Raw genomic sequence first — 26,181 nt, 5'->3', positions numbered from 1 at the left:
AGAAGCTTGTATTCTTTGAAGAATACATTTGCATTTTACTTGATATCACGTATTACCAATCCAAAGGTTGTAATCAGAACAACTCAAGTTTATTGTAGCCAGGAAGTGCTACCAAAAAACTTTGTATTAGGGAAGGATCCAAGTCAGTCAAAAATTGTGGCATTAATATGTCATAACGCCACATGTAAACACTCACATGGTCGAGTGGACATCTTATGAAATATTGTGTATCACAAGTTGAGACAACCTAAAAGAAAATGAAAATAATTCCCACTGCAAAAAACTTGAGATATTTGAAATTTTAACATTTCTCGTTGAGATTGTGTTGTACAATCAATTGTTTCTCCAATATAATGAAGAGTCCGGATGCAATTTCTCATTGCACGATCTGTTGAATTTGTTGATTATATTGGTGGTTCCAGAAGGAATGGAAGCAACAAAATCTGCAAGGAGAGATCTTGTAAACTAGAACCTCGAAATTTTTTATTTCAGCCTCATAGTAACAATTGGGTAGTGAGATATGAAGCCATTAGTTTGTATTACCATTGATAATGATAGACCTGTCGTCATTTGGAAGAAAACTTAGCATCGATTCTGAAGTACCTGGGAATAAGATACTCTTAAACCAAGTAGCTTTTACTAGATTATAATCCACCGAAACTCTTATTTCCACTTAGATGGTTGTATAACATCATATCAAGTTAAGGTAAAAGGGCAACAAAAATAACGGGGAAAAAAAAGAAAATATCTTTTTCCATTAACATGGATGACAGAATGACGACGATGGACATTGTGCCACAGAAGTTGAACATCTTTTCAGAGTCCATCAAAAGTTACAGGTTGACGCAAGAACCTCTCCATTTGACGTGCCCGGGTTTTAATGGACATGTCCAATACCTTCTCGCCAAATTCTACAACTAGACCACCAAGTATGCTGGGATCAATCTGGCAAATACAAGAGTACTGTTATATTTTCTCAGAAGGCATGCATGCAATTTGAAGCCTAAAAAATTTCCAACCGAAGTACCTTCTGCTCGAGCTTAACCTTCTTGCCCTGTCCAATTATATCTTGCAACGTCTCCGTCAATTCTTTCTCTTCTTGTGGTGGAATGGGCTGGGAAAAAACCAATCAGTTGTAAGGTGCATTGAGGTTTATACAATTTAATATCAAATTTTTTTTCTTTTTTGGTAAGAACTTTGAAATACTAATTTGAAATATAATATGTCAAATAAGAGGTAAAATTACACAGAGCCGAAAGATAAGTTGTGGTTCAATATTTTAGATGACAATAAATTTACTTCAGGTATCTCTGTGACTGACATTTTCATCCGAGAACAACGAATGGATAGAATCAATACGCTAAAAGTAAAATAAACGTAAATAATTTGATAAGGCTCCTAACACAAATATATAAAAGGCATCCCACGACATCCACAAATCAGTTGCCAAATTTCAATGAGTCATCATCCCATAGACACAAATATCACTTTGCACAAGTTAATGCTAAATATATTCCACTTTGAACTTTGTAGCCGAGAATCTGGTTGTTGCCTGAATTAAAAGAAAAGAAAAGAAAATAAAATAAAATAAAAAGGGCAGAGAAACTTACAATAACAGTAGTAACAACTGCTTCAACTTCTCCCCTATGAGCCATAGTCAACTCCAAAAATCTCTTTGCTATGCTATCTACATATCTCAGCCTCCCATTCTCAGCCAGCACAACTACAATAAATAATCAAAATAATTTGAGGAAAGAATGCAGGTAATACTCCTTGAATTAATGCATTTTAATTGCCTGTAACAATAATTTCCCAGCATGAGTACTTCGGCAATTAGAACAAAATGAAAGATGCATGAGTCAAGGGAACAAAAATAAAAAAATAAAAGAGTAACAAGAACCCATTAACCATAAAAAATATCTAAAAAAATCATATAGTATAAAACTCACTTCTTCAATCATGAAGGGAAAAATACCCATCCCTCTCAAGCAAAATCTTATATAGGATATGAAATGATATAATTTAAGATTAGAACATTAGCATAGAAAAAGAATTACACTTTAACAGACAGATTGTGTTGCATAATAGGCCAAAGCTAAATTCACTTTTCATCCACACAACTAAAGAAGAGTAATGAATCCTACCTAAAAAGTTCTTTACGACATCCGAAAATTTAGCTTCCGCAGAAATTTCAGTGATAGCCTTAACTCTAGTTTCAGCTGGAACTGACAGGTCCATTGTGAACTGAGAAAATGTTGGGCTTTTCTTAATAGCCTCGACAAAGTTAACAAGCTCAGACTCCACGTTGTCTAAAGAATTAGCTTTTACTGCAGCTATATACAGAGCAGAGGCATAGTTTCCAGACCCTCCAAACAATGCAATAGGAAGCTGAATATAGAAAACAGGAAAACGCGCTTGTAAAATTAACTTCAACCAATCAAACAAGAAACATAAATCACGTATATACTTTGAGCTCCAGAGAGAATATTTAAGAGTAATTCTAAAAATCTATAAGGGAAAATGATATATGATGAGGCATCTAAGGCGATGATTCACCTCCTTCACTTTTGCTTCACTTTTCCCTGATGCAGCGGCATAGGTCCTTGAGAGCTGCAGCAAATTAGTGAGCACATTATTGAAGTGATACAACCATACTCAGACAAAACCAGTGAAAAAGCAAAAAAAATAAAAATAAAAAAAGAAAGAAACTGGCTCTATTCATGACAACATCGACCAATTTTCAGGGGAAATTGAAAACATAAGCTCCCGATACCTTGTGAAACTTGTTTAGCAAAGAAACTGTCATATTCAATTTGCTAAGAATGCACAAGGACTCAAAACGTTAACCCCTAATTATTCAGATAGCTTGTGAATTCGCTTGGAATCAAACATTCACCACATACAGTACACAAGTTCAGATAATCAAAATTATATTCTCCGGATCACGGTTCCCTTTACCCGAGCAAACAAACAGATTACGAATCCTAAATCAACGATTACAGAATACAAGACCGCCACATTTTGCCTTAAACTCGACATAGATGAGACAACGAACAAGACAACCATATTAACAATCCAAAACCGAAAATAACAATGAGCGCCAAAGAAGATAAACAAATGAGGTGTCGTAGGAGTACCAGTACCGGAGTGCAGGACGATTCGGACCTCAAAAACTTGCTGAGGACAGGGATGGTGGATCTCATGCGACTAGCCAACGCCATTTCTCTACAAAGAAACGCTAACTTCTCAAACACAGGGTTCGGCCTTGCAGGTTATGAGGAGAACAGAAGTTTCAGATTCGAGTTTCGAGCTGCAAAGAAGAAAGTGAGTGTTCTTACCGCTAAAACCACCTGCGATAATGTGGGATTTTTCATGAAACCCCGCTAGATTCTGACACGTATAACCTAATTTTTCCTTTTACCAATTTTCAATTTTCAAAAATAGCATAATCAAAATAAAATCAATTTCTTTATAGAAAATTCCTATAAATTTTGTACTTTGTAATAAATATATTTCTCAACTTTTAAAAGCATAATACTCTTAAATTAAAAAAAAAATGATAAAAAAAACTATTAATATATCATTTTAAGAATATTAAAGAATTTTCAAATTGTCTAATACTCTAATAGTATAGATTTTCAAATTGTCTAATACTTAAATTAAAAAAAATGATAACCGTTTATATGCACATCGTCACCTCCTTAAATTTTATCTTTTTTTTTTTTCCTTCGCTTCAATACACTCTTACTCTCATTTTTTCTATTTCTGAGTCTTTAAAACTTTCTCCGGATCATCCAAAGACCTTAAGACTTAGATATTAAATAAAGTTATATAATAATAGTTCACTGTGAGTTAATACGTCGTTTGAGTTTAATACACAAAAACAAGACACATTAAAAATTTGAGCGATAATTTTGAGGACAATATCAGATAAAGAAATAGAATACGAGCAACCAGGAAGACTTAATTGATCATTTGGGTATTCAAGTTAGTCAATTTGTGAAGGTTATCTATGATTAAAAAATGTTTGAAATTCCTAGGCTCCTGAATATCATGACAGAAACAACAGCCGCCACGGCAGCCTTTGCATTCCCAACCACCAGCAATGTGAGGGTACTGGTGTGCTTGATCAACAAGAAAATGGTCAAATTCACTAAATAAGCCATCGTAGCATTGCCAAGCAATAAGAACACAATAAACGAATTCCTCCAGCTTCATCGACAGTAATGGCACCAACATTCCCTTCAATACAAAGACTAATAGGAAGCAAATTATAGCAGCCATTAGAGGCAGCCATATACAACAATTTCATAGAGTGACGTTTCTCAGCCTCCGAGGTCAACAATATCTTCTGAACCACACATTTCAACGTCCTCCCAAAATAAAGAACTTTCTAAATAACAACTCATCAGTGGAAGTCCAGAAATTAGAGATCTGACAAGCTAGACAAGGTAGAGATAGCCAGATAGGATGACTCCTAACACCATTCCCACCCCACGTAGTTCTTTGATTCTTCGTCCTTGTGAAATAATACCATCTTTAAGGTAGCTTCCAAGAATTGAACTAATCTTGTTCTAGACACAAAAGACTACCATCTTTAAGGTGGAATCCAAGAATTCATTCCATTCACAACGAGCAAAAGGTAGAGCGGATGTTCATTGTTTCCTAGTAAGATAACAACGTTGCTATCAAAATTTTGATGAGTGCTTTGCTTTCAAGCCTTTGTGACACCTTTTCCACTGCATCTGTATCAACAGATACACAAAAATCAACCAGAAATGACTGCTCTTAATGTCAATTGCAAAGCTTCAAAACAACAAAATACTTGCCATTTAGAGACTAGTACTTGATTTTCCAGAGTAAGGAGGAATGTGAGCGATCAACTGCATAGATCAGATCCGAAGAGATGCACCCCGACAACTGATGAGCAATTAACCTCGACTTCAACAATGACAGTAACCGAGCATGTCGTGCCTGTTTCCTTGTCAATGCTTGAACATAAGCATTTAGTCCTAGCCATTCAACTTCTCCATCTTCTAACTCCAATCTTGGACGTGGAAGCGAATCGAGCTGAATAGAAGACATCCTGTTCTTTACGAGCACATCCATGTACCTACCATGCGAAAGAATGAATGATTCCAACAGAAATATGTTTCGCAAACATCTAAAAATTAAACTACATAGGTTTTCAGAACGAAGCGCAGACACGTTAACCAGGTATGAGACTGACCTTAGAGATCTTAGAATGATGTTCAAAAGAAATTTTCTGCTGAATTTGCACATATATGACAAATGGCATATGTAGCAATGGAACTTCATGGCACATAAAAGAAATGCTTGAAAAATGTTTAATCTGACCACTGCAGCAGTATTGATATTCAAATCAAAGAAGATCGGATGGCATTTGGGCCTTAAATAGTCACACAGCTTTGCCTTCAGATGATGTCCAGGTTTGCCTTTCCAGCAAACAGTTAGGGTTGAATTTAAGTGGTTATTCAAATACCTGCCATAAACAAAACAAGTTATACATGGGAAGCAAAAGCATTTTAATCAAGTGAAAATGACTGGACAATTTATTGGCTCCAGGAAAGGGAAAAGAAAAGTGTTGCATGATTATGAATTTATGATCTCATAACTAAAGCCCCAAGTAATTTTCAAAAGTTCATTTTTGTTTTTTGGAATTCAGCTAAGAGTTCAAATGTTTATTCAAAGGAGGTGAAAACCATAGTAAGAAATGGTGGGAACCCAGCATAATTTACAAAACAGAAAACTAAGAACGAAATCCTTATCAAACGGGGCCAGCCTTTTGTGGATCATTTATAACATCGATGCAAATGAAAACGATAGTAGATAGCACCATTTACACTTAACTTTGTGTAGTCTGCCTGAATTTCGAGAGACTGACAGTTGATGAGCAAACCACTCCATCGAAGAAATGAAACACCATCCTTACCAACATAGACTCTATTGGAGACGAATCCTGATGTATTTCCTACATCAAAGTTCAGACCAAACTTTCTTTCATTCATGTAGCAATTATATTCCCGGAATCCTCTCTGAAGTCTGAATAAGAAATTTGCTGCCAGATGCTTCGAGGTCGATATGAAAAGGAAATCATCAATAAATCTAAGCAGCAAATAACTAGGATTTGTTATCATTTCATCCTCCTTGCTACTCAGGGAAATAGAAGGGTCAAGACAATTTTGTCTCACAGATGGATTGTCAGCCTTAGATTCAATAACTCTCCCAAGAAATGGAAAAATCACCTTCCTCTCGAGATCTCCGAAGTATAACGAGCAGAGCAAAGATGATAAAACACTTCCTTGAGGAATACCTGTTCTTTGTAAGTAAAACTTTTTATCAAATTGCATAACATTTCGCTTCACGTGCTCACGTAGGGTATAAAAGAGCTTTTCCTTGTTTAAAAAGCTTCTCAGATCCTACAAGATTTAGCTAACAATTAAAAAAGGTACACATCATAAGAAGAGAAGAATCTTGATAAAGAAATATATATAAATTTATTGAGAACAGGAAGTTCCAATGTCCTATTATTCCATAATCATATTTGATGCATAATTCTCTTATTTTACCAAGTAATGTTTTTACATTCCCATGGATGGGAAAATGTGCCAACTTAAGTGCAAAACATATCAATGCACATATCATCAAAGGTTCAGTCTCTTGCTTAAGAATGCTGATGCAACAAATTAACATTTCAACCAGTGTGCTATATTGAGTCTCAAATTTTAAAAATAAGTCAATACGTTGATGTTATTGCATACACATTTGATGCATTGCTAGAATTGACTTCACCACCCTTAGAAGCTTAAACAGCCATAACTTTTTAATTTTTATCCTGAGTGTAAACAGGAACCACTTATTATTATGTGCATGGATGGCCTAATGCAGTTGGATTACCACTCATTATTATGTGCATGGATGGCCTAATGCAGTTGGATTTAGGATTTTAAAAAGATTATAACAGTAACAATAAAAATTTGCAACAGAAATCACATCAAAGCTATTATAATGTTTTTTGTGGTTATAATGGTAAGAACCCACAAAAGTCACCCTTGGCAAGAATACTGTGAATAAAATGATTTAAAAATTTGATGGAAAGAAGAAAGTCAGATCATAACAATCTGTATTTTAAGACAAAGGGATTGACTGGCTCTTAACCCCAGCTAATCTTTGCCATTTAAAATGTTCATGAAGGACAAGTAGCAATGCAATTTCAATACATTAGCTATAAACTATAAATAAAATAAAACTATAAAGTTTGCATTGAGACCAGAGAGTGTAGAAAGCACCTGATTAACAAGGACGCTATGCAAGGAATGAAACTGTGGAGGAGAAAATCTTGGGCTCATATTTGGATCAACCAACATTACATTCTCATGAACCCACAAAGTCTTCTTTGTGCATAAAACGTGATGGTATTGTTTAAGATGATACTCATCTTTCACAATAATGTTTTTCATCACATCAAGCAGCTTATCTTGATCAATAGAATCAAATGCATTTGATACATCAGAAACAACAAGGAATAATTCAGGCATGGAAGCCTTAGCCTTCTCCAGTCCAAGTAAAAGTATGCGTAACTTTTTATAGACATCATTGTAATCAAATACCGACGATCCCAAAAGCTCTGGTTCTTTCAACTTAATACCTTTCAGAACTGCGTGGGTATCTCTAAGAACATTGTTCACAGACTTGTAGTAATCAAACTTGATTGGCTTTTTCTTTCCATGCACTACACAAGATTGGCCATCTTTGAAATAGAACTCTTCTGTTGGCATTCTTGAATATGCCTTGAGATTTGCCAGAATCCTTACTCCATTTTCTTTTGGGCAAAGCCTAAGTTTTGAGAAACCAAATGATCTATTTGCAAGAATATTTCTGACAGCTGAGTCATTCAAGTTACAATAACCTTTATCCTTAAAGCTAGTGGTAGCGCCCTTTGTTAACTTCTCCCATATTGACTTCCGGAAAAAATAAACATCTTGTTTCCCAAATTCAGTTTCAGTAACGTAGAAGTGTGCTTGGATCAATGGTATAATTAAGTGTGAAAATAACCAATAAATCCAACTTTCCGTAAGATTGCGTTTCATCATGTATGCTGCTTCCTTTGACATGCTGAATCCTTCGTGCATAACCCTCCTCTGCTCCACAGAGTTTGACACCTTACCATTCTGGCAACATAAAGAATGTTTATCTGATAAAAATGGAAACCATGAGGTTTTCAATTTATGCATAGCTTGCTTCAGGGAAAAGTTCTCAAATCTTCGTAATTTTATAAACTTGGAAATATTTCTCCTCAACATTCTCCAATTAGAACAGGTTCCCAGCATATCTGCAGGAACTATACTCCGACAAACCGCCCATATGAATGAGACCACCTGATTTTTAGGGCAATAGAACTTTGCCGCAAATTGAGGATCGATTGCTTCAAGATAATTCTTGCTATGTTTGACATCAGAACCACGGGTGCCTTCACCAATTTCTCTATTCAACTCACTTCCATGACACTGAAAGATTTAGATATCCTTAAAAGCAAAAAGAATTTAACTCACTGAAAAGCTTCAGATGATACAGTAACACAATGTAAAACTATTGAAACTTTACACTTAGGCTTGACAAACTTTAAAGTAGGAAAAGGTAGCATTGATTATAATCAAACACAAGCCACATTCGGTACTTTCATAGTTGCAGTTGCAATGTTAACAAACTGTAAATGACAAATGATGATGTTTCTCATCAAATCTATAGATACATCAACATCAATGTACCTTATAATGCTTCCCTCAAATAGTACTAACCTCAAAGATGGAGCCTGAATTTCCAATGGATATTTGGTCTACCGATGGGGCACCACAGTGCTTATCCAATAATCTAACATACTGACAATTACGGCTTCTACGAATCAGAACTTTGAGCAATTTGGTAAGTGAATGATATCTGGAACCAAAATCTTCTTTCAGAAAAGCACATCTTGAATCAAAAGCATGAAATCAGAAAATAAACAAAAGTGAAACTGGGATTATATGGGGGAGTTCCATTGAAAAACCCTAAACCCTGATAGTGATAGTCAAGCCACAGGTTGAGTCTGTTTTTGCACATCCATCCTCAAATGTCAAACTCATTATAGGGAAATTTCATTAAAAGTATAAAATAATAATAATAATAATAAAGCCCTGATAATTGTGCAACTATCATTAGTTTTTTTCACATTCATCTCCACTTCAGAATCCTTACCAAGCACATGTCAATATCCTGGAAAATATGAGTTCTCCAACCTCTTGCATTCAAATAACCTTTGATCCCAGATAAGATATCTGGCTGATTAAGTCTTGCTAGACTCGGAATAAATTGATAGTTCAATTAGCTCTAATAATATCAAAGAAGGACCAACAACTCCACTTACAGGCATTTTGATCCAAATGGACAGGTACCGTCGTTGCAGATGAGTAATGAGGAAGGCGCATTTCCATTTGCATCATATGAACCAAAGATATGTCTAGCAAGACTATCTGAACCAGCAAAGTTTGGCTTCAAGGAACGAAGTATATCTGATGTTATAAAAGAAGAACATATAATTTCAAGGCCTAGACAGTAGCTGTTAAATGTTAACAAGGAATATCGTTAATGTTTTCCAGTAATAATACACGAGGAACAGGACCTTTATAGAACAAAATAAAAGCACGAGACAAGAACTTGATAGTTTGATTGGCCACCAATGAATCATAAACCAAATAAAGATTAAACTGGCTAGTATTTAAAAAACAAACAATCATTTCAATGGGGGTCGGTCATCTCAATTGTAAAATGGTTTGTATCATGAAAATTTCTGCAATTACATGCGAGTAAATTTTAGGTTGTGGAGACAAAACTCCGTTGTAGATTTCAAAAAGCTCATAAGCTAATATGTATAAAGTAGATATATAAGAACCACCAAATGAAAAAATTGTTAAAAATAATGAACCAGGTAGTAAATATATATAGGATAAAAGAACCTAAAAATAGGATACTTCCTTTCAGAGGAATTGCTGAAGAACAATCCAGGTTGTAAAACATGGATTTCCTGTTGATGTAAACCTCTTCGATGTTCTTTCGAGCTTGCTACAATAAAGAACCAAGGAACTGTATAATGAATAAATTAATGGATAAATATAACAGTGAAAAATTAAGTGAGAAAATGTGAACTACAAAGAGGAATTGCATGAGTTTACAGAGCTATATCCTTCAATTTGCTATGAGCATGCACTGTATTTGCTAATTCTAATTAACAATTGGTTCCATATTACCAATTTTTTTAGCTGGATGCAAATTATTTCGTACTCAGTGCTAATTCTGGTTGCTGTTTTAAATGAGAACGGACAAACTCCAGAGCACTAGTTTAAATTTTTTTTGTTAAAACAGACCACATTTTCATTGTCATTTAGCCAAATAAACTTCACCATTATCATTTAGAAAGATAAGCAAGTTATGCATCATATATTTGCCAAAGAAACACTACATTCCTTTGCATGTGTTGCATCGTTCTGTTGTCAAAATAGTTAAAAAGGGAATATTGACCGGTTAACTTTAAAAGGGTATCAACCCTAAGTTGAGAAAATGAGAGAGAAAAGAGCCCTGAAGAATTTCTCTATTGATGATCTCAAAAAGGAATAAAGTTTGTATTATATGAGCAGAAAATACAGACCCTACACGTGGCAGAAAGACAGGGACATGCCATAACCAACATATTAACACGTGAAGAGGTAAAAGGCAGAGGCAATTACAACACAACAGTAAAAACACAGCATGGTAAAAATAATGCATTATTAAAGGAGAGGTCATACATCACATGAAAAATCAAAAAGCTAATGCCTTTTCAATATAACATCCACAACCCTCAAATCAAAAAACATTTTGGTCAGTTTAATGTAATCTCATAAAATTGAATTTACCTTGTGGGAATGGCATGACTGTGCACTAAACTGATTTGGAGGCTTCTCATGTAAAGTATTCTTATCAGAATACGTTGACGTGCAAGGGGTCAACCCCCAACTAATGCCAGGATCTAATAGCCTACGCTTTCTTTCCCGTTGCCATTTAAATGGCCTTGAACGCTTTCCAAGTTCTGTAACAGACGTGCTCGACTTTTCTGATTTCCTATCTGAATTATTTTCAAGAGTAGGAGTAGGAATACTGATCGATTGACTAATTATGTTCAATGAACCCAATTGCAACTGTTTTTCCTCTTGATCCCAGCATGATGATTGGCAATAACTACTTTTGCACCCAGAAAAATATTCGGTGTGAGAGGGAGGACAAGTATCAATGAAGGAACCACAAGGTTGATCGCCATCTCTTTTCCTCTTCTGCAGTCCTGAAATAAATTTGAACACCACTATCACAACATTCTCGTAATCTTCTAAGTTATAGGTTAAAAATTACCTATAAAGGGAGCAAACCACTCGGCATTCCAGAATGGGAAAATAATAAGGACAAGATAAAAAATCACACTTGAAGGTGTGAATTCATTGACAAAAGCAGTGTGACAGTGGTTCAATCTTAGAGTTATTATAATTAAATTGGTCATCCTTAAAATTGAGAATAATTTGGATGATCCTCTTTTGCATCTGTTTTTGTTTGTACAACCAAATTTTCAGAGCAGACAAATAAATGTAAGGTAACATTGGATATCAACGTAAAATGTCATTTGAAGAACTGGACGAAAGTGAATGAACATGACATTCATTTAAGAACTCAAAGATAGAATAACTACATGTCCTACTTACCATGTTTACCAAATAAATTACTTTGATTTGGGGAAACAGCTGAATATTCTGACAACTTAATGCATAAATTATTGATGGGAAGACCTGCCACCTGATAATGCGTCTTCTTTGGTTGGGGCAAGAATATTGAAGTATGCATTAGCAGATAGACCATCATATCATCCCTAACCTACCAATTTAAATTGACACTCGAGCATTAGTGAATAACAAGGAACAATTTTATAAGTTTAAGACGTTGATGAAAAAGTCAAAACGACAGCATACCCGGCTTAAGAGAAGATCCCAGGCCGGACAAGTTAAAAGATCAACAACTGGACTTGACCGGGTGAACTGTTAAACATGATTGGTTAATCTTGAAATAGAAAAAAAAGGACAAAGTGTGAATACCAAATAAAAATGTAGTGTGCACTTCACCTTCTGCCAGATAAAAAATCTATCCAACCTTTAGTATAACTGAAGACATGTTTAGTTCTTAGTCCTAAGAAATAAATGATACCCTTAATCCAATCTTAATCTATAAATAGAATAATAATTTTAGTCTTGAAGTATCCCTGCAAAAAAGGCTTTAAAATTTTTCGCATCTTACTCATAATCACTTTACTTTTTTTTTCGTCATTAGCACCTCCAATTAACGCCTTTCAGTGAGTTCTACTAAAACTTTGAAAGAACACAATAAAAAGATAAAAACACTAAACGTGTCAAACCTATATATGTGACACAAATGACACCAGACTTCATTCAGCCAAGAGAACGATAGGTACCACTGCGAGTGAGAGGGAACAATACAGAGGATATTTCCTACTAACATGCCATAACTCTCAACCTTATCATCTTTACTCGAGACCTCGACACAATATATATATACACACACATATACATCTAGAGAGAGAGAGGACAAGACACTGAAAGATTAATCACCACAGCAATTGTGATCCTTTTAGAGAGAGGAATCATGAATTCTTACCTTATCAAAACCACTGCAAATTAAATTGCTATCAACCCGTTGTGTACTGATTATGATTTCTATAGTCCTCACCACAATCTGCCGAACATAAGTAAAATTTAATCACATACAACAGAAAAAAAATTGGCCACGGATTCATATAGAATAACATAACTCTATATCCCAACTAATGAGAAATGACTCAGAGGCTCTCTCATATCCATAAATATGCAGCAGTTCCATATTTCAAAGCTGCAATAGTAATTAAAGGAAGTTATATTTTGAACAGAACACGTCGCAAAAATAAAGTCCAGTTTAAAAACATCGCATCGCGAAAATCGCATAATAACCACTTCTCCTTTCCATTTTCAGTAGCTACTATTGAAGAATGTCTGCACCATTAGCATTTGCATAAGTTCTTCCTAAAAAAACGTACATGAAAATTCTCAAACCAAGAGTGAAAATGGAAAAATACCACGAACCTCATGCAGAGACCAGTGCGATTCATTTGAAAAATCAGAGCGCGGAGACGCCTTCTCAGAGACAACAACGTAACACTGAGTCAGAAGGTCTCGATAAGCGCGAGGATCACCTGGTCTGAGGAGGAAACCCTCCGGCGCAGCACCGCTGCAGTGCAGACATCGCCGCCTCTCGCAGCGGCAATCGGCCGGTGGAAGTAACGACGTGATGGTTTCAGCAAGCGTGCGTGCGCGATGGCGGAAGAGCCGCCATAGAACCTCTGGAACTCGGCGCTTCTTCCGCATTGAGATCTTAAGAAAATGGCGGGGAAGATGAAGAGTTACAGAGAGAGATTTTGCAACTATGGAGGATCAGCAGCAGAACAGACACATCAGTGTTGAGGATTATTGGGATTGGGAGTGTCCCACATTGGTTAATTTAGTGGAAGATCATGGGTTTATAAGTGAGGAATACTATCTTCATTGGTATGAGGCCTTTTGGGGAAGCCCAAAGCAAAGCCATGAGAGCTTATGCTCAAAGTGGACAATATCATACCATTGTGGAGAGTCGTGATTCCTAACAATCAGTTTGCCGCGGCCCCTGTTTTGACTGACTTCAATGTCAAATATTTTTTTAGTTATTTGTATTATTTTCTAAGTTAAATTATATCTAAATATATCAATTTTAAATTATTTGTAAAAATATTTGGAAACTTTTGACTTTTTGAGTCAATCTAAGCGATCGACAACTTTGTGTCGTTGGTTGTGGACTCTTTCTTGTCTTGCGGTTTCCTGTGAACACCAGTCATATGGTTTGAGCATCTTAGATCAATGATCAAGTCATTCTTATAATCGATATGTTATCCCACCATTATCATGTGTGCTAGCTCGTCTTCTTCTATGGCACAGAGTGCATCCCATCATCATTCATTGTTTTTAAGCTCTCAAGGGCTGTGCAGCTTTTTTTATGACTTTTTCCTTTATCAGCATTTTTGTATTTACCTTTGGTGGATGATTTATTGTTGATTCGACTTTCACTTATACAAAGAACTTCTTTTTCACCTTTCAGTGTGATGCCTTCTATTTGTTTAGCAGTTGCTTCTTGGCTAACTAGCGTATTTTCAAACTCTAGAGTGATGGTTGAGTAGACCATCCCTGTACATCAATAACAAAACTTATATATTCTTGTCCCAATATGTAGATGATCATCCTCTTCATTCGACTTTCTCCGATAACGAACTCCGAATCTAGTTTAGTAATCTCTCGTTAAATTGAGTTGACCTAGTAGAAGTACGAAGCAATCGTCATGTCGCGTTGTGAAATTGATATCACCTCGTTCTCCATGATTTGTATCATCGTATCGTTATTTTTTTAGAAAAGCGTCACTCATGCTTATTTTGATGTCTTGTCATCCCAAATATGCTCCAACATCTTATACTCGACAGTAGTTTTCAAGGCAAACATTAATTACTTTGCTTGTTTTGATTCTCAATTCGCATACAATGTCATTAGCATCCTTCTCTAGAACCATAATTTCACTTCCACCAACAAACTTCCAAAAGTCTTGTCCTTGTAGATAGAACATCATACATGTTGCACACGTGTTGTAGTTGTTAATGTTGAGTTTCTTGATTTCGACAACATGGAGATCACCCATCGTGTTGAGAGTACTTCAGTAATGCCAAACAAGCTAGTTTTCAACACAGGGTCATGGACTACTCACAACGCGAAAAAACTCACTATAACCTCAATAGATCAAACCAGCCTATATCAACTCTGCTCTAATACCAAACTCTTGAACACAGCTCTTTAATGACACAAGATGTTTCTTTTGTCCCTTTCAGGCGATCGAAAAATAAAGAAATAGTTAACATATTCAAGATAATTACGTATTTACAAAATACCGTCTCAAAAACACACATTTTTATCAGAACCAATCAATAACAGATTACAAAATCGTCTATAGAAACTACTATACTTTACTTTGCTTAAAGGTTGCGAGACGAAAATTTTGGTGGGTATAGGTGATATAGTGTAAAGCACACCTTTATGATCGTCTAGATTTGATTTTCTCGATTTATTTCTAAAATATCTAAATATTTATTCCTACTGGACCGAGATATTTTTATTTCTAAAATATATATATAAAAAATTATAAAATACCTAAATATTTATTCTTAAAATATCCTGACAATGTTTAAATTAGGGCTTGTGTAGATACTAAATATTTTCCTATCAACAATGTTTTAATTTTAAGAATGGACAATAATGTAAATAAACCGGTGATCTACCAACTTTAATTAAAAAAATGAAAAAAAAATGATAAAAGTTGAAAATTTAGGTGCGTTGGCAATCACATATTTAATTGAAAATCTACTTGTTAAAGTCACGTGTAAGCTTATTTTGTGTTACAAAAATATTTTAAATATATCTAATTTTATAAATTAATAGTAATTAGCAGGACAGTAAAATACTTAAAATCACTTTTATCCTAAAAGTTTAAAATCAAATAAAATTCAAATTTCTAAATTTGTAATTTTAATCAATTCCATCCCTCGATTGAAACCCGGGGCAAACGCCTACTCGTTTGGATTCAAAAATACCTCTTTTTTATTTTTTTATTTTATTTTTTTTACTTTTAATAATAATTAAAAAATATCTTAAATTTTAAAAAGTCTTATTAATATTCTTTCAACTATTTATTAAAAAATAAAAATAACTATATTTAAAGAGTACCTTAATTTTAAAATTTTAAAAGTAGCATAAATACCATTTATCTTTAAAATATGGGACGAAAACTGATATTTGATTATTACGGACTGTAAATGTATTTTTAAAATTTTTAAAAAAGTTTAGAGGGATTTTTGAATTTTTTTAAATGAATGTTTAAAGGTACTTTAATTATAAAAAAAATGAAAGATATTAATTAAAAATTTTTAAATTTGGTGTCATCTCTTAATCATTTCAAAAGTTTTAAGAGTTTTTTTTAAACAAAAAATAAAGGTATTTTAAAAAATTTTAAGACATTGTTAAAATTAAAAATTAAAAAGTATTTTTTTTTGAGATAAAGTATATTTTTATTAATTAGTTAAAATAAAAACTACTAAAAATAAAAAATGAGCGTCCAGAAACAGAAAAAAAAAAAAGAAAAAAAAAGAAAGAAAAAAAAAGCCAGTAGACCCCGCCTACCCGCTTACTACCCGTCTTCCACATCCATTTGCATCAAATCCATTCTGCAAACTTCCAGACAGACCTTTTTCTCTCTCATCTCTTTCTCTCTCCTCCAATTTCTATTTGATAGGCCCCAAATTCCCCACTCATCAACCCTAGAACTACTCAATTTCCTCGAATTTTCCCGGTGACTCTGGAAATCCTTCGTTTCTGTGAACGATGTTGCAGTTCTTCTTCACGGTGGCTTTCTCTGCAGTACCTTTGACTCTCTATGTTCCGCCTCTCCGGAGCTTCAATCTCTTCGTCGAGACCATGGAGGAGATACTTCGCGAGTCCAGAACGTATACCAATCGGGTCTATCCGCGGGCTCGGCATGTTTGGTTTAGGGTTTTGGATTGTGTTCTTTGCAGCACCAGGTAGATGATTGTTTTTCTTTTTCTAGGTTTCAAAGTTCACGACTCCGATCTCTCTGTATATACCCTTCCTTCGATTATCTCTTTTGTTTGATAAGATTTGGATGAGTGTGGTTGTGGTGCTGATGATACTGTTCTTGCGGGATTCTGTTGTTAATTGCTGAATGTAACATGTAAGAGGAGGATATGTTTCGAGTTAATTTTCAGGAAAATAAAGAGCTGATGTTCACGCTAATATGTGTACTCTGATGTTCTGTTTCTCTCCTTCCATTCGATTCTCTTTTGTTTTGCTCTGAGTTATGCTTACGGATATATAATTCAGAATCTGGGGGCAGAATTGCTTCAACCTTCTCCCTTTTGACTTCTGATATCTGCTTTAGCTAGTAATTTGATGTTTGTTTATTGCTTCCCCCCCAATTCAAGCCAACTTAATTGATTGCAAGGCCAAAATGGAAGCCCTAGATTCAGATAAACGTATTCATTGAGGGTTGTTTTGAGATCTTACATAGGTTGTAGAGGAAAAAGAAGCGATTCCTATGGAAACCTCTCCTTAGCATAAGCATTTTAAAACCTTGAGGGGAGTCCAGAAGGGAAAGTCCAAAGAGAACAATATCTGTTAGCGTTGAATTTGAGCTGTTACAAATGGTATCACAGTCAGTCACTAGGCGGTGTGCCACTGAGGATGCTGAGTCCTCAAGGAAGGTGGATTGTGAGATCCCACGTCGGTTAGAGAGGAGAATGGGCGGTGTGCCTGTGAGAACGTTGAGCCCCCAAGGAGTAGATTGTGAGATCTCACGTCGGTTGGAGAAGGGAACGAAACATTTCTTATAAAGATGTGGAAACTTTCGGTTGGAGTGGGGAACGAAGCATTCCTTATAACGGTATGGATACCCCTCCCTAGCAGACGTGTTTTTAAATTTTGAGGGGAAGCCCGAAAAGCTCAAAGAGGACAATATTTGCTAGCGGTTGGCTTGGAACATCTTTTTCAATTGGGTGTGATTTCGTTTCATTGAAGATTGTAGGCATCTGGATTATAGGGTTATTCGATGCTTTGGGAATCAAAGATTGTGGTGCCTATTTCACAGCAACAGCGAAATTGATTCCTTCCTATGAAGTTGATTGGGAATACCATCAAAGATTGTTGTGTTTCTTTTACATTATTGAGTTTCCAGCTTGAACTACAACTTTCGAGGGTATCTTCCTAACAACCCAAGCCTTTATTATTGATATCTTTGTTCACTAACAACTTTCACTCTGTTCTAACACTGCCCTTCTTAGTTTATTGTCAAATGATTCTATACATTAGGTCTCTACAACAAAAAGGCTGCCTTTTTTCCGTTCTAGCAATTTTGTTCGGACATGGTAATTAGTGACTCATCCACCGAGCATAGACCTCTACAACATAGACTTACAGGCTAATTATTTCATATAAATTCATGTAGGTAAGATAGAATTGCTTGATTTTGTCTGTTGTGGGAGCCCTCTGAAGAATAACTCTGTGCAAATATGTTTCATCTGAAAATGGGAATGGGAATCTGAGTAATTTTAGATGCATGGTTGTGTTTGTGAATATCTTTAGCTGCTGCAAAGGAAGTAGCAATGCATTACTGCATCAAAAGAAACAGCCCCTGACATGTTTCACAAATGGCATATTATATGACCATAGAGAGAGAGTTTTTGAAGTAGAACTGGATATGCTCAATGTTGAGATGATTTCTTGTTTGCTACCAAACATTGGCTGCTTGCTTGTTTATCCATAATCTTATAACCTTGAAAAACTAGGTGGTATGGCCATACTTACTTGGATTCAGTGCATTTTTTGTTTGTACTTTATTCCAGTTGCAGTGTACTAAGCTGATTGGAGTTTTGCAGGAATGCATCCAAGGTTAGATTTCATGTGGGTCCCTATAATTCTAAGATTTTCAACTTAGTCCCTATATTTTGGCTTCACTTTCCATTAAATCCCACTAAATTGTCCCAATACTAAACTTTATTGTGAAATGTATTTGTTAATATAGTTGTAAACTGGAGGATCCATTGAAGTTTTAGACTAAATCATAAAAATTATAGAGAGGCAATTGAAATTTTTATAATTATAGAGACCAAATTGATATTATACCGAACCATACATATCAAATCGTAATTTAAGCAAATAAAAATCCAAAAAGAAAGTGACAGACGAAGCAATGGTTCTATATCAAGTCAAACAAAATATTTTTTTATAAAAAAAAAAAAAACTGTTTTTTTTTGTTATAATCATAATAATAATAATAAACAATGGTTCTACAATCAAATCAAACAAAAAGAAATTTGTCTTTTTTTTTTTAACAATAATATTAATAATTTATGTTTAGGAGTTGTATCAATTAAACTCTCGAATTCTAATAATTATATGAATTAATTCATTTAGACTTTTATTAGATTTTTATTTTGGAACTGTTGATGAATAACATATGTATAAAACTTCTTTAAATACAAATATTAATATAAATTAGAGAAGAAAAAAAAATTGAGATAATCTAATAGAAAATAGCAATTCTTTAAATTAAATTCTTGCATTTTTGATGAAATGACACGCACATATATGTGTAATTTGATGAAATTTTTGGTTTATTTATATGGTTTTAAATGGAATTAAAGGAATATAGTTAGAAGTTAGTAGCAAAATTTCTAAATTGATTTTATTAAAGTTGATAGTTTAAAATGATACCATTGTGAATTAGGACGCGTAATTGATATTGTTAGGTTAAATGGACTGTGACCTATATACCTCATGTATATATAGATGTGTATAATGAAGATTACATTGTAAATCATACATTTGGTAACAAACCAGTAAATCACTAGATTATCTTACTATATACAGATATGATCTATCATACGTTTAACACCCCACTCAATCTGGACGATGTATTACTAAGTTTAGATTGCGCCTAAAATTGCTAAAAGAAGGAGCTGGCAGTGACTTTGTCATGATATCGGCGAGCTCATCCTTGGAAGATATGAGTCGCACATCAAGCCGAAAAGTCGATACTCGTTCACAAACGAAGTGATAATCAACCTCAACATGCTTCGTCCATTGATGAAAGATTGAATTGGCGGATAGATAGGTGGCACCAATGTTGTCACACCACAGGCTAGGCGCTCACACTTGCGAGATCCCGAGCTCACGCAAGAGGACTTGGATCCAGATTAATTCGGTAGTGGCATCAGCAACCGCCTTATATTCGGCCTCCGTACTAGAATGAGAAACTGTCGATTGTTTCCTTGAACTCCAAGAGATAAGATTGCCACCAAAGAAGATCGCGTAGCCTCCAGTGCTTCGACGATCATCAGGATTCCCGGCCCAATCAGCATCCGAAAAGGCACTCGGCAAATCAGTGCTGGACTTTGTAAGACATAAACCCATATCAATAGTGTCATATAGATAACGGAGAATTCGTTTGACTGCCGCCCAATGTATAGAAGTCGGGGAGGACATGAACTGACACACTCTGTTAACACAAAAGGATATATCAGGACATGTCAGAGACAAATATTGGAAAGCACCAACGACACTTCGATAGCGAGTAGTATCCTCAGGCGAGAGCTTTTCACCACCATCCAATAACAACCTCTCACTAGGAAGCATAGGTGTGGGAACACCTTTGAAAGTGAGCATATTGGTTCTGGACAATAAATCTTTAATGTATTTATGTTGTGTCAGAATAAGTCGGAAGTATGGCGGACCTCAATCCCAAGAAAATAACTCAAAATGTCAAGATCCTTGACGACAAAGTCATCCTGAACCTGTGTAAGAAGTTTCTCAGTAGCCGTAGAAGATGAGCCGATGATAATAATGTCATCAACATAGATGAGGATATACATCTGAATGCCCGTCTTGTTAAAAATGAAAAGAGAGACATCAGCGTTTGAAGGTGTAAAATCTAGCTGTAATAATTTGGAGCTAAGACGAGAAAACCAGGCACACGGAGCTTGTTTAAGGCCCTAAAGCGACTTATCGAGCTTGTAGAGATAACCAGGATGTTGAGAATCCACAAATCTAGGGAGCTGCTTCATATAAACATCTTCATTAAGAAAGCCATGAAGAGAAACATTTTGAATATCAATCTATCGAATAGCCCAACCACGAGAAATAGCAAGAGATAATAAGAGTCGAATGGTAGCGGGCTTAACAACTGGACTAAAAGTATCATCATAATCAACGCTATATTGCTGTTTAAACCCTTTAGCAACCAGGCGTGCTTTGTAGCGATCAATAGAGCCATCTGGCTTTTGCTTGAGTTTGAAAACCCATTTGCAATCAATAACGTTAAGACCAGCACGAGGTGGAACTAAGTGTCATGTCTTATTTTTTAGAAGTGCCTGAAATTCATCATCCATTGTCTGACGCCAGAGCGGATGCTCCATAGCAGTAATATGTGAAGTAGGTTCAGACGTAGAAGACCGAACTACAGAATATGTTATTGTTCCACCTGTACACACCTTGGGTTTCTTGATATTGTGCTTCAATCGAGTACCATACGGATGAGCAGTAGGTGTAGGATCCACATCTGAGGGGACAGTCATATCAGCCGTTGCGAAGGGAGCAACCGTGTTGGGTTTTATGTCCTAAAACTCATAGTTGGTAAACAAAAACATATTCTATAAAGTTATTATTGATGTTTATTCAGTAAAGATCGTTATTGAATAAAGTAAATTTTACGATCATTAATCTAAATCAAATAAACTAATAATACTCTGATTATAGTATGATTACTTGAACGATATGTAGAGACATAAGAGTGGATCAAGTTCAAGTATATAGTCAAAATGATCTATAGTACATGGATAAGGCTGAGTACCTTATCATGGGGACACTATAGATGCGGCCCACTTTTATATATGATATAAACAATGTGATCACTAAATTGTACATGTCGAGACATGTGAGTGGGGGCGTCCTATGCAACGAGTATTGCATAAGATCGAACCATGAAGAAAATCACTCTCACTTTATAATGTCGTTTACTGTTGAGACTGATTTTTCCATTCGATGACCTAGGTAACTCGATCTTAATCCTGAGCTAACTATGAACTTCTGTTTATTCGAAATTATCCTTAGATTTGCATGGGGTGAGAATGACCCGAGTTTACCGACTCAATAAGCCTCCCATTTCAAGGGTAAGACTGGGTGAATAGCTGGGGACATAGGGTGCAAGATAGAATTCACTCCTACCCGCTTTTAGGGATAGTAGAGAAGTTGTTCCCTTCAGTACTGACTCCAGGTCTTGAACAAGGGGCCCCACCCTCTCATTGGCCCAAGAGGGATTCGGTTTGGTGGTTGGACCACAAACCAATTGTTCATCAGAGGATCAGTGGAACTTAAGAAACAAGATACTTTAGGGGTAAAAACGGTAAATTGACCCAGCTCTAGTTACGAACAATCTGTTAAGGATCGACTTACTAATCATGGTTATATCAAATGGATAGAAATATATCTATAGTGAGGGGAGTGCAACTACTAGTCTATAGTGGAGTGTCCCAGTAGTTAACGAATGTCGGTTAAAAGGTGAATGGGTTTAGCCAGTTAATCTCGGATCGTTGGAGCTCATGATCTGTTGATCCATTAGGTCCCCTTGCTAGCTCATATCAGACTAAACCTTAGAACAGTGTGGCGAGTGAATTTGAAGAGTTCGAACTCAAATTAGGGAATATGCGCTAAATACACACACACACACACACACAAACAAACTTGCATGTTTGCCCGTAATTCCACAAATTTGAGTAGAATTTTGAGTGTCAAAATTTGGTAATCTCAAATTTGCATGAACACGCAAAGATCCAAATTGTTTCTTCATGTGTTATATTAACACCATCAAACCGATGCTACAGTAGTCGGTCGACCAGCGACCGAGGATTCGACCGAGCATTGCGCAATATCATCTGCTGGCGGAGGATCCAAGGCCCCAACATTGGCGGAACAACCAATGTTGATTCGCTCGGCAGTGACGCAGAGGATTGCGGCTGCAATTCCGAAGCTGATGTGGACACCAGATTTTCTAGCATCCAAAGAGTTAGTAGGCACAGACAGATATATGCGTGTGATCATTCTCCAAATTAGTACTATTATTACCCAAATGCAAGGTGCACAAATCAGGGGCATTGTGCGTCGACTGCAAGGTTGGGGAAGAATTAGGTGGGGCTCTCTTGAACGGAAAAACATTTTCATCAAATATGACATCTCTAGAAATATTGACACGACCAGAATCGGTGTCAAGACACTTATACATTTATGTAAAGAACTGTAGCCTAGAAAGACACATTCCTTTGATCGAAAAGAGAGCTTTTGTTTGTTATAAGGACAAAGATGAGGCCAACAAGCACACCCCAAAACTTTTAATAAGGAGTAATTTGGTGGGGTATGAAAAAGACGCTCTAAGGAGCCTTTGTTATCAATGACATGAGTAGGAAGACGATTGATGAGATATGTGGCTGTAAGAAACGGCATCGTCCCAAAATTTAATAGGTACATCAGCATGAGCTAGAAGGGCTAGGCCAGTTTCAACAATATGACGGTGCTTGCATTCAGCAGACCCATTTTGTTGATGCGTGTGAGGACATGAAACACGATGAGAAATTCCAAGGGAACGAAAGAATGTGTTATAAATTTTCTAATATTCTCCACCCCAATCAGATTGGACACACTTAATTTTAGTATCTAAGAGGCGCTCAACATGAGCTTGAAATTGCAAAAATATACGAGGAGCTTTTGTACGATAATGCATCAAATAGCTCCACGAAAATTTACAAAAATCATAAATGAAGCTAATATAATATTTAAAACCCCCAACAGATGGAGGTGCAGGGCCCCAAACATCCGAAAAGACCCCAAACATCCGAAAAAATCAGTTCCAAAGGTGACGAAGACCTATGAGAAGAACTAGTATATGGTAATTGATGACTTTTTGCTGACTGACACGCATTACAAACTGACTCACTAGCACACGAAATATTATTGAGACGCAAAATTGATTTTACTACTTCAGATGAAGGATGTCCAAGACGTGCATGCCATTGGGCGTGAATAGTAGATCTGTTCATCAAGGCGTGCTTGAGATCATCGACATCAGATGGCTTAACAGGATAAAGACCAGATTCACACCTCCCATCTAGAAGACTTTTCCTCGACCGTCGATCCTTAATAGAAAAATGCCAAGGATAGAATTCAAAAAGTCATTATCACGAGAAAATTTATGAATGGAAAGAAGATGTTTGGAAATTTCAGCCATATGCAAAATATTACGCAATGCAAGAGGACGAGTAGCAGTATTAATTAGAGAATGACCAGTATGCAAAATACGCAAACCTGCTCCATTGCCGACTTGAACTTGTTCACCTCCATGATCGCGTTCACGCACAGCGAGACGATCCAGGTCACTGGTGATATGATCAATGGCGCCTGTGTCGCTGTACCAATTTGGATAAATCTTGTAAGAGGAAGTAGCTGCCAGTACCGTAGAAGAAGCAGAAGGAGGTTCATCTTGATAGAACTCATCCATCCTATGCCAGCAGCGAACAACAGTATGCCCTACTTTGCCGCAGATCTGGCAGGAAGGACGAGCATAAGGGCTATGACGATCACCAGCAGAATGAGAGGGCGCATAACCTTGAGAACGACGAGGACCACGATCCCTACGCCCACGATTCTTCCGTTGACCACCATGACTAGCATAATTGGCAGAAGACCCAGGATTTAACTGAAGTTCAGCCTGGTGTTGTAGTTGGCGAGCTTCAAATGTCATTAGATGTGCAAACACATCATCAAGCGTGAGAGCTTCACTCTTGGTAGTCATTGAGGTGACGAAGGGATCATAGTTAGGGCCAAGTACAGCGAGAAGATACGCGATCACATCATCATCTGGTAAGGCACAGCCAGCGGCAGCCAACTCTTTGATCTCGTGTAAATAATTTGCAGCACACTGATTGCGTTTCTTGGACGTGGCGAGCTCAACACGGGTCTGAACAGTGCGAGCACGAGTTGACGACGAAAACATCCGCTGCAGGGTATCCCACACCTCCTTGGACGTAGTAGCGGCAACCACATCGTGAAGAATCTCCTCAGACATAGAGGAGAGAAGGCCACTAAGGACCTGTTGATCCTGATCATACCACTGCTTATAGGCTGGATTAGAGACCAAGTCAGCACCAGCAGCGGTTGAGGAAGGGACCATCTTGGCAGGTGCGACAACGGTGCCATCGAGGTAGCCCATAAGCTTCGTACTCCGTAGGTAGGGGATGAGCTGGGCTCGCCATATGATGAAGTTGTTTTTTGTAAGACGGATTGTGACAGCATGGTGAAGAGGGATTGGGCCAAAGGTCGACGCCATGGTAGTTGAGGAGGTATTGGAGATGGTGGATGGGGAGGAGGAAAAAGATATGGTAGACAAGGTTAAAGAATAAACCTTGACTTTAATAGCATGTTAAGTTGAATGGCACTTGGGTCACAATCTCACGTATTTATAGATGTGTATAATAAAGATTACATTGTAAATCATAGATTTAGTAACAAACCGATAAATCACTAGATTATGAAATCATAGATTTGGTAACAAACCAGTAAATCACTAGATTATCTTGTAGGATCTATCTTACATTTAAATCTCTAACCTTAAAATATATATCTTTAAGGTATAGTTAAAAGAAAATAAAATAAAAGAATTAGTTGCAGTATTTTTAATAAACCATAAAATTGGTTTATTATAACTAAAAAAAATCTGATAGCATCTATAATTTTGAAAAAAATATCCCATTTTGAATTTTTTTTCTTTATTAAAAAAATAAAATTGAGATGAATCTAATAGACTCTTAAAAAAAATTTAAGATTAATTGATTTATCCAATTATGAAATTGAATTTTATGTCTAATAAATTATTATAAGATAAACCGTAAAGAAATTTGAATGGATCAATTGACTATTAAACACAAACGACTAAATAGATATAAACCTAAAAATTAGACTAAATATTTAACTTTTATTTAAATATATTTATTTTTATTTTCTTTTTTATTATGAATAATTAAAGAAAAGAAAAGGCAAATAAAACAAAAACGGTTTCCCAGAATCATGGTAACAGAGAGAACCGATCAAATTGAAACCTAATTTGAGCACCACGAATCAGGAAGTTTGTTCTAAATATAGCTCTGAAATTCAAGATCAAAGCACCATAGAAACGTACCTGCCTCCGAAAATCGCTGCAGTTTCCACCTATAAATCGCATCGATTCCATCTCATTTCCTCAGGCAGCAATTTCCAAAGCGAAGGCGTTTTTCGGTGATCCTTCTCGTCGAGTTCTTCACCGGATAACGCCGCACAAATCCAAATCCAAAACCGAAAAAAAAAAAAAAAAAAAAAAAAAAAAAAAAAAAAAAAA

General features: G+C 36.0%; 3 protein-coding genes and 1 non-coding gene across 12 annotated transcripts; 1 reads left to right on the top strand and 3 right to left on the bottom strand.

Moving 5' to 3' along the window:
- Positions 1-590: 590 nt before the first annotated feature.
- LOC111442426 (ATP synthase subunit O, mitochondrial-like) lies at positions 591-3,330 on the bottom strand. Of its 4 annotated transcripts, none has more exons than XM_023079844.1 (6): positions 3,138-3,330; positions 2,560-2,610; positions 2,145-2,388; positions 1,611-1,723; positions 1,028-1,114; positions 591-945 (listed from the first exon to the last, which is right to left on the bottom strand). In XM_023079844.1, the coding sequence occupies exons 1-6, from the start codon at positions 3,219-3,221 to the stop codon at positions 817-819; spliced, it is 708 nt and encodes a 235-aa protein (XP_022935612.1). In that variant the 5' UTR covers positions 3,222-3,330; the 3' UTR covers positions 591-816. The 4 variants fall into 4 exon arrangements, with proteins under 4 accessions (XP_022935612.1, XP_022935614.1, XP_022935613.1 ...); XM_023079846.1 differs by having other exon boundaries at positions 3,144-3,315; XM_023079845.1 differs by having other exon boundaries at positions 2,557-2,610; positions 3,144-3,314.
- Positions 3,331-4,177: 847 nt separating this feature from the next.
- Positions 4,178-13,575, bottom strand: LOC111442424 (telomerase reverse transcriptase). Of its 6 annotated transcripts, none has more exons than XM_023079835.1 (13): positions 13,209-13,575; positions 12,748-12,825; positions 12,048-12,113; positions 11,784-11,952; positions 10,950-11,371; positions 10,029-10,119; positions 9,425-9,569; positions 8,820-8,958; positions 7,311-8,528; positions 5,872-6,440; positions 5,231-5,503; positions 4,847-5,113; positions 4,178-4,745 (listed from the first exon to the last, which is right to left on the bottom strand). In XM_023079835.1, exons 1-13 carry the CDS (start codon positions 13,488-13,490, stop codon positions 4,715-4,717), a joined length of 3,750 nt encoding a protein of 1,249 aa, XP_022935603.1. In that variant the 5' UTR covers positions 13,491-13,575; the 3' UTR covers positions 4,178-4,714. The 6 variants fall into 6 exon arrangements, with proteins under 6 accessions (XP_022935603.1, XP_022935604.1, XP_022935605.1 ...); XM_023079836.1 differs by having other exon boundaries at positions 13,202-13,367; XM_023079837.1 differs by lacking the exon at positions 13,209-13,575 and having other exon boundaries at positions 12,048-12,135; positions 12,748-12,827.
- A 2,825-nt stretch (positions 13,576-16,400) lies between these two features.
- LOC111441965 lies at positions 16,401-17,003 on the top strand. Its single transcript, XM_023079184.1, has one exon. The coding sequence runs from the start codon at positions 16,575-16,577 to the stop codon at positions 16,773-16,775; it is 201 nt and encodes a 66-aa protein (XP_022934952.1). The 5' UTR covers positions 16,401-16,574; the 3' UTR covers positions 16,776-17,003.
- A 7,536-nt stretch (positions 17,004-24,539) lies between these two features.
- LOC111442487 lies at positions 24,540-24,678 on the bottom strand. Its single transcript, XR_002710310.1, has one exon. It is a non-coding gene; the product is annotated as a small nucleolar RNA Z247 (small nucleolar RNA).
- Positions 24,679-26,181: the final 1,503 nt, after the last annotated feature.

Source organism: Cucurbita moschata, unplaced genomic scaffold (assembly GCF_002738365.1).
Source record: "Cucurbita moschata cultivar Rifu unplaced genomic scaffold, Cmos_1.0 Cmo_Scf00004, whole genome shotgun sequence".
Taxonomy (NCBI): Eukaryota; Viridiplantae; Streptophyta; class Magnoliopsida; order Cucurbitales; family Cucurbitaceae; genus Cucurbita; species Cucurbita moschata.
The sequence above is the reverse complement of the archived record's forward strand: the minus strand, read 5'-3'. Positions and strand labels throughout refer to the sequence as shown.

Excerpts from the sequence above, each read along its gene's own strand:
- LOC111442426 (XM_023079842.1), bottom strand. The coding sequence starts at position 3,221 with ATGGCGTTGGCTAGTCGCATGAGATCCACCATCCCTGTCCTCAGCAAG. Across the intron at positions 1,724-2,144 it reads TGTCGTAAAGAACTTTTTAG|TTGTGCTGGCTGAGAATGGG; the intron begins GTAGGATTCATT and ends TATTTATTGTAG. Across the intron at positions 1,115-1,610 it reads CAGTTGTTACTACTGTTATT|CCCATTCCACCACAAGAAGA; the intron begins GTAAGTTTCTCT and ends GTTTTTTCCCAG.
- LOC111442424 (XM_023079835.1), bottom strand. The coding sequence starts at position 13,490 with ATGCGGAAGAAGCGCCGAGTTCCAGAGGTTCTATGGCGGCTCTTCCGC. Across the intron at positions 11,953-12,047 it reads GGGATCTTCTCTTAAGCCGG|GTTAGGGATGATATGATGGT; the intron begins GTATGCTGTCGT and ends TTAAATTGGTAG. Across the intron at positions 5,114-5,230 it reads ATCATTCTAAGATCTCTAAG|GTACATGGATGTGCTCGTAA; the intron begins GTCAGTCTCATA and ends TTCGCATGGTAG.
- LOC111441965 (XM_023079184.1), top strand. The coding sequence starts at position 16,575 with ATGTTGCAGTTCTTCTTCACGGTGGCTTTCTCTGCAGTACCTTTGACT.